Source organism: Fukomys damarensis, unplaced genomic scaffold (assembly GCF_012274545.1).
Source record: "Fukomys damarensis isolate Sample0158 unplaced genomic scaffold, DMR_v1.0_HiC HiC_scaffold_16, whole genome shotgun sequence".
Lineage (NCBI taxonomy): Eukaryota > Metazoa > Chordata > Mammalia > Rodentia > Bathyergidae > Fukomys > Fukomys damarensis.
Genome location: NW_022900928.1, coordinates 12,093,634 through 12,100,510, shown reverse-complemented (window position 1 = coordinate 12,100,510; position 6,877 = coordinate 12,093,634). Strand labels below are relative to the sequence as shown.

The window sequence follows — 6,877 nt, the reverse complement described above, 5'->3', positions numbered from 1 at the left end:
TTAGGTTTTGATATTAAATATTATCCCAGTTTTGACCACCTTCTGTGTGTAGGCGGTAGGTAAGAGTGGTTATGGTAGCACATACCTCTCTCACCAGCTATTTCTGAGGCTAAGGCAGTAAGTTTACAAGTTCAAGGCCAGCCTGGGCAATTTAAGGACATCCTATCTTTTTTTTTGGATTTTTGAGACAGGGTCTCACTATGTAGTTGAGACTGATCTGGCATTATGTGGCCCAGGCTGGTCTCGAACTCACAGCAATCCTTCTGTCTCAGCCTCCCGAGTGCTGGGATTAGAGGCATGTGCCACCATGCGGGGTCAGTGATATCCTATCTTTTAAAAAAAAATTTTAATGAAGAAAAATTAAAATGTGACGATGCAGCTCTGTGGAAGAATACCCCTGGGTTCAATCCCCAGTACCAACAAAAGAGAAACAGTGGTCAGAGCCAACTTTATGTCTGTGTCTGTGCAGGTTGGATCCCTGAGACTGTGGAGGAATGGAAATTTCTCCTCCATCTCCTGCAGAGCAAGAGCCCAAGGACAGCCACCCGGGAATCACAGAATGGGAGCGTCAGTGATGGGTCTTCCCCAGTCAGCATGGAAAATGTGGCTCTCTTGTTAGCTAAGTCCGTGGGCCCGGATCGTGCCTGGTCACTGCTACAGGAATGTGGTGTGGCCCCTGAGTTGTCGGAGAAGTTTACTAGAACCTGTGATATCCTGAGGATTGCTGAGAAAAGGCAGAGGTAATGCAGTTTGTCCTGCTGTCTTCTAGACTTTCAGAGGAGGGTGGGACTCTAGAGATCACACAGCCTGGGCCCCTCTTAGCAGAAGAGGAGACAGAGTCATCTGGAGAATTTGTTGAAGAGGCTGCAGTAATACTTCATTCAGGATCATGACTGGGCTACTCTCAGGCTTAATGGGAATACCCAGATAGTATATATGTTTAGTTTTTTATTTTGTTTTGTTTTTTTCATATTGGGGATTGAACACAGGACCTTGCACTTGCGAGGCAGGTGTGGGGCCACTGAGCTAAATCCTCTGCCCCTTATTTAGTTCTTTAGGAATATTATTTACACCGGATGACTAATTGCCTCAGTCAAAGTTTATTTCTGTGCAACATTGTGGTAAAATATATGTAATAAATGAGAAAGAAAAAGAAAATCACATAACATGAAATACATCATCTAATCATCTTGTTTCCAGTTCAGTTATGTCAAGTATATTTACATTGTTGTGAAACCAATCTCCAGAGCTTTGCCCTTGCAAACTCCAGCCCTGTATCCATTAAATATCGGCGCTTCATTCTTCCTTCCCTGAATCCCTGGAAACCGTCATTCTAGGTTTTCCTTCTTTTTGATACCAGGGATCAAACTCGGGACCTTGCGCTTGCCAGGGAGGCAGCGGAACCACTGAGCTAAATCCGCAGTCCTGAATCCATCATTCTTATTCCTAAACTTGGCCTGTCCTAGACACATCATCTTCGTGCACTCCTACTGTACTGATTGAGTATTCTTTGTCCAAAGGACTTGGGACCAGAAGTGTTTTAGGTTTCACAGTTTCTTGGATTTTCAAATATGTACATAAACTTTACTGGTTGAGCATCTTTAATCTGAAAATCTAAAATGTGAAATGAGGCAAAGTCCAAATTTCCTTAGAAGTTTTGAATTTCTGGAGTAGATATGCTCAGCTTGTGTCAGTCTGTCTGTGACTGCCTGTTTCTCTTAGCAGAGTGTCGCAGCGTTCATCCGTGCTGTAGCAAGTGTCAGGCTCAGTGATACTCTGCTGTAGGTATATACCACGTGTATTTACCCTTTATCCGTCAGTGAGCACCCGGGCTGTTTCCCCCCTGGATATTGTGTACAGTGCTGCTGTGACGATGGGTGTTCAATTATCTCTTCAAGACCCTGCTCTCATTTCTTTGGATACACACACAGAAGTGGAATTTCCATTGTCTTCATGATGGCTGTACCATTTTACATTTCTACCAAAAGTGCACAAGGGCTCAGGTTTCTCTGTGTCCTAGCCAGCCTTCTCTCTTGAACTTTATTTTGCACCTGCTGGGACTTGTGTCTAGGTGTCCCCTCAAAGCCTCGTGCAGTCATAGGTGGGGCTTTTTGGAGGAGGCTGTGCCTAGGGTGTGTGAGGCTGTGATCAAGAATGTGATGCTAGAATTAAGGGTGTGAGTGCTACCTGTCCTAAAGAGTGGCTTGTCTGACTAAGATACAAAGGACAGAAACAGGGTCATTGCTTGTTGCTTATTGCTTGCTCTTTACTGCCTCTACCTTGAAGTGTTTCTCCTCTGTGATGCCACCCTGCCTTGGAGCCCCCAACCTGTAAACTGACACCTCCAAGAACTGTGAGCCAAACAAGCCTTTCCTCCTTTAACTGTGGGTGTTGGGTGTTGTATGTCAGCAACAGTAAAGTAACTCAGATACCTTCCTTTCGTCCATTCTTCTGTTTTTCCCTTCCTATTTTCTTTTAGGAGTGGTTTACTTTGGCCCCCATTTTTGTATCTTTAGAATACTAGCTGTTTAATGAGCATTAGATAGGATCTTGTTGTTTTGTTTGCATCTTCCTAATGATTAGTGATGCTACCTTCTTTTCATTGCCTTGTTGACTGTTTATAGAGTATCTTTGGAGAAATAACCATTCAATTCCTTTTAGCTTTTTAAAATTCAGGGTAGTTGTTCTTTTCTACCATTCCATAGGTTGTCTTCAGACACATTCATTTCAAAATATGTCTTTTTGGGCCGTGGATTTTGCTCAGTGGTTCCGCCGCCTGCCTCGCAAGCACAAGGTTCCAAGTTCAAGTCCCCCGCCCCAAATGAAACTATCATCAAAATATGTTTGCTAATGCACAGGTTCAGTTTACTGTTTGAATTCTTTCCAGTCTCTGTAGATTTTTAAGTCTTCTGTGAAGAATGAATGTGTAGCTAAATTTGTTTGGTTTTTACCCCCCTTTGGAATTTCAGAGCCTTGATACAAAGCATGCTTGAAAAATGTGATCGGTATCTCTGGTCTCAGCAGACCTAATGGAAGAAGTTTTGAAAAAACACTGAATCGGGCTCCTGAATCTTCAGAATGCAGTGGGGACCTGAAGAGAAGCCGCACCCAGGGGACGGACCCTGCTGCTGTCGGTGTCTGCGCCCTTGGCACGTGTGGTCTGTGACCTCGGCCTTTTTCAACCGAAGTTGCATCGTGAAGGAGTTGGTCCTCGTTTGCTGGCATCAGAGGTGAATGTTACAGCTGTGTAGTATTTCTTTGGAGTGCAGTATTATTTGCTCGTGCACAGTGGATTGGGGGGACTTCTTTCCCACTAAGGCTCCTGTGCTGGGAGCAGAAGCTTTGTACCTCATAAAGATAATGTTATTAACCTGAGTTGAATTCTTTTTGAATCTTTTCTACGTCAGTCTACAAATTACTGAAAATAACCCTGAAGTTAACAGAATTAACATAAAATAAGTGGAATACTAAAGATTCAAATTAGAGATTGAAATAAAATTTCCCATCTCTAAATTGATCTAAAGTCTTTGCCCCGTATTTATTTGACATTTTAAAATTGAACCTCGATACAGTTGAGTAATTCACTAGTCAAGAAGAAACCTACTATTCTTCCTAAGCAGAGTGGGCCAAGAGAAGCGTGCACTTTTAAGCATTGTTTTTGAAAGCCATAATAAAAGAAAGCTGGGTCCTAATCAAGACCGCAGCCAGCGCTTGTGTCATTTGCACTATGTAACCAGATTGTCGTTGTCAGACTGCTGCCCATTTGTAGCACATTCTATTGCTAAGAAATGTAAAAGCGGATGAAAGTTTCCATTTGGAGAGAACATAGATTTGAGGCTTATCTTTGAACAATTTGCAGGAAGGTGAGCTCAGCACGGAGTAAAGTGTTGCTTGCATTGAATGAGTCGAGTTGGGTTTTTTCCCACTTATAGTGCAAGCGGAGTACCCAGACGGGGATTGCTGTCATCCTACACACGACACCTGGATGTGATGTGACCAGGTGGGTGAAGAGGTGGTCAGGGAGAGGCCGCTTCACACCGCCTCTGAACTGCGGGAAGTGTGGAACCTTCCACTGCGAAACGTGACTGCACAGTGGTATCTGACTGTGAGTCTGAGCCGAGGAAAGGGTTAGAGCCCTCCCTTCACTGTCAGCTGGAGTCACACAGTGGCTGGACGAGGGCAGATGGCAAGCACTGGCACTGTGTGCCTTCATTTCCTGACAGCCCTGGCAGGGCACATTGCAGTAATCCGCGTTTACCAGAAGGGCACAGAGAGAAAGTTCTAGCATAACAAACACACGTTGCACCATCTGAACGTGTCTTCCAAGGCAAACAGAGAAGTCAAGCATTTCCATGTGAGCAGTCTGTCTGGGTATTAGGCAGTGTTTTCAGTGACAGCTTAGGTCTTTCACCAGCCTGAAACCTCTAGACAGACTGTGCTTCATGGTTGCTTCGTTTTTGTGCCCCAATTTGACCACTGTTTAGCAGACCTCTGGGGCAGTGCAATGGCAAGAGCCTGTCTTCTGAAGCCGACGCCTGGGTCTGAATCTCTGCCTTTTCAATAAAGGACCTGCAAGGTGCTTTGTTTCTCCAAGTTGTAGTTTCCTCGCCTGTTACATGGGAACAGCAGCACTTGTTCAGGGCTGTTTGTGGACTGCATGCGACCCTGCAAGTGCACTTGTAGCCCAGCACCTGGCACACAGGGTGAGGTTCGAGTACCGCTTAGTGAAAATTAGACGAGGCCTACGTGTGGAGCAGGGAGCCTGTGACTATTGTTTGGAAGGTGTGGAAGATCGCTGCTGTAGCTAGCGGTGATCACACTCACAGACACTGGATCTGAATGAAGCAGAGAGTGGGAGGACTAAATCGAAGCGAATCCTTTCCTTGCATATGTTTTTACCGCCCTGTTCACGGCTTAATCATTTACAGTCGTCCTTGCCTCTTCATCTTCTGCTCTCACTTTTAATTACTCACTTCTGATGACTAGGGAAACCCTCTGAGTTCCGTGTTGGCGATGTTTTCCAGCAGTCATTTTTCCCATTCTGAACTGCCGACAATTCCCATTCCCGTTGCTTCCTTCTGGGCCACTGGGGCTCCCTCAGCGATGTCTGAAGTCATGCCCAGTGCCTCCAGTCTTGGCACAGGAAAAGGCAGGCAACTGGGTGTCACCCAGATGGGTGATTTGCAAAGCTGGCCCCTATCAGAGTCAGCACAGGAGCTGCTGAGTCCCAGTGCCAGGGATCCTAACCTCGGAGTGGAATCTGCAGATCTAGGGACTGATTCAGCCTCCCTTACCTTGCCACCCGCCTCACATAGTTCTCCATTTAGGGACAGCAGGGTCCTAATTTACAGCAGCTTGGAGGCCTCTCAGCGTGATTGTTTCTGTCTCTTGGGAAGTTACTTGCTAGCGGGCCAGCCTTAGTCACTTCCCAGAGACTTGTGGCAGTGCCTTCTGCTTTCAAAGTACAGCCTAAACCCTGGAGCTTCAGGATTCGGGTCTCTGTGACTTGGTTCCAAACTGATTCTCCGTATCCCAGCCCAAGTCTGTGCTTCCAGGGACTTCTGGTTTTTGGATACTTGGTGCAGTTTGATCTCAGGTTAAGTTTCTGCTCCACCCTGGCATGCCCTTGTGCTATGTCTCTAGCTGACATTCTACCCCGGTACTTCTGCTTCTGCCGGGCATGAGGAGGAACAGGAACTAAAATCTCTCATGTAGAAACAATAGCTTTAGACTGAGGTCATAGCTAGAACTAACTTTTCCTACCCCTCTCTTTCACAGAAACCTGGTACCACTGTACTTCCTGAATAGCTACAAAGTAACAGTGACAATGTGACAACGTGACGGTGAGGCCTCTGTGGTTTCCAGCCAACCTTGGTCTGGTGGAACAAACAGGAAAAGCAGCGAGAGAGGCCTGGGAAAGTCCTGGGTGGTAACTCTTCGCACAGCATCCGGGGCTGCATTGTCCTTTATGCAGGGGCATCCCCCGGATTGCCAGTTTCCCATTTTGTCCAGGCAATATTCTTCCAGATGGCTGCCTCTCCACTTACTATATTAGTGTAGATATTTGAATGAATACCTTCCCCTAGTGCTCTAAGTAGTCCTCATAGCTCGTTAGGCAGCCAAGCTCGAGTTTCATGGCACAGTGTAAGTGTTTTCCATGCCCTGGGTATGTAACTTTCCCTAGCAAACCGTTGACTTCCTGGGCGTGAGGGCTATGCAGTTGCTCAGAGCCCTTCGAAGGGCTGTGTTCTTGGATGAATGCTCTGCTCCCACTACGCTGAAGCCTTAATCATTTCTGGACAAGGGTCCCCACATTTTTGTTCGACCCTAGTACGAACAGTCAGTGCTCCTGACTGCCGGAGCAGACCTAGTGAGGGCCTGAGACTTAGCTCACTGGGAAGACTCTCGGAGAGGTTGCTCCCATGGAGATCAGGCTGTGATGCTCCTGACTTCCCTGGGCAGCCGCCTATGAAGAGAGGGTGCTGAGCCCCCTGAAGCGCAGCTGGAGCACCCCCTGACACATTTGGAAGCTGCCATGGCCACTGGATACCATAAACAATCCTGGTGGTGACTGGGGCTGGGTGTCCTGCCCAGGAGAGGAGCCCCTGTCTACAGGGCCCAGAAGGAAGCCAAGTGCACAGGGCCAGAAAGAGAGGCCTGCGTTTCCTGCTGGTCTCTCCAGTGCCCTCTTCTGACAAAAATGAACACGCACGCCAGGCAAAGGAGAAGTGTTCAGGGGACTCAGCTCCAGAGCCACACTAGCCAAGGACAGGGGATGTGGACCCAAAGTAAAGAAGTTGCTAACTGCATTCATTTCTCTTGTGCGCGTGGAATTGAGGAGGACTCCTGAGAGGAGAAGATTCATGATCAAGTTATA

The 6,877-nt window shown here is 46.9% G+C and overlaps 1 protein-coding gene across 1 annotated transcript; it reads left to right on the top strand.

Moving 5' to 3' along the window:
* The first annotated feature begins 297 nt into the window (after positions 1–297).
* LOC117286254 (Hermansky-Pudlak syndrome 5 protein-like) lies at positions 298–3,926 on the top strand. Its single transcript, XM_033763913.1, has 2 exons — positions 298–740; positions 2,970–3,926. Exons 1-2 carry the CDS (start codon positions 298–300, stop codon positions 3,028–3,030), a joined length of 504 nt encoding a protein of 167 aa, XP_033619804.1. The 3' UTR covers positions 3,031–3,926.
* Positions 3,927–6,877: the final 2,951 nt, after the last annotated feature.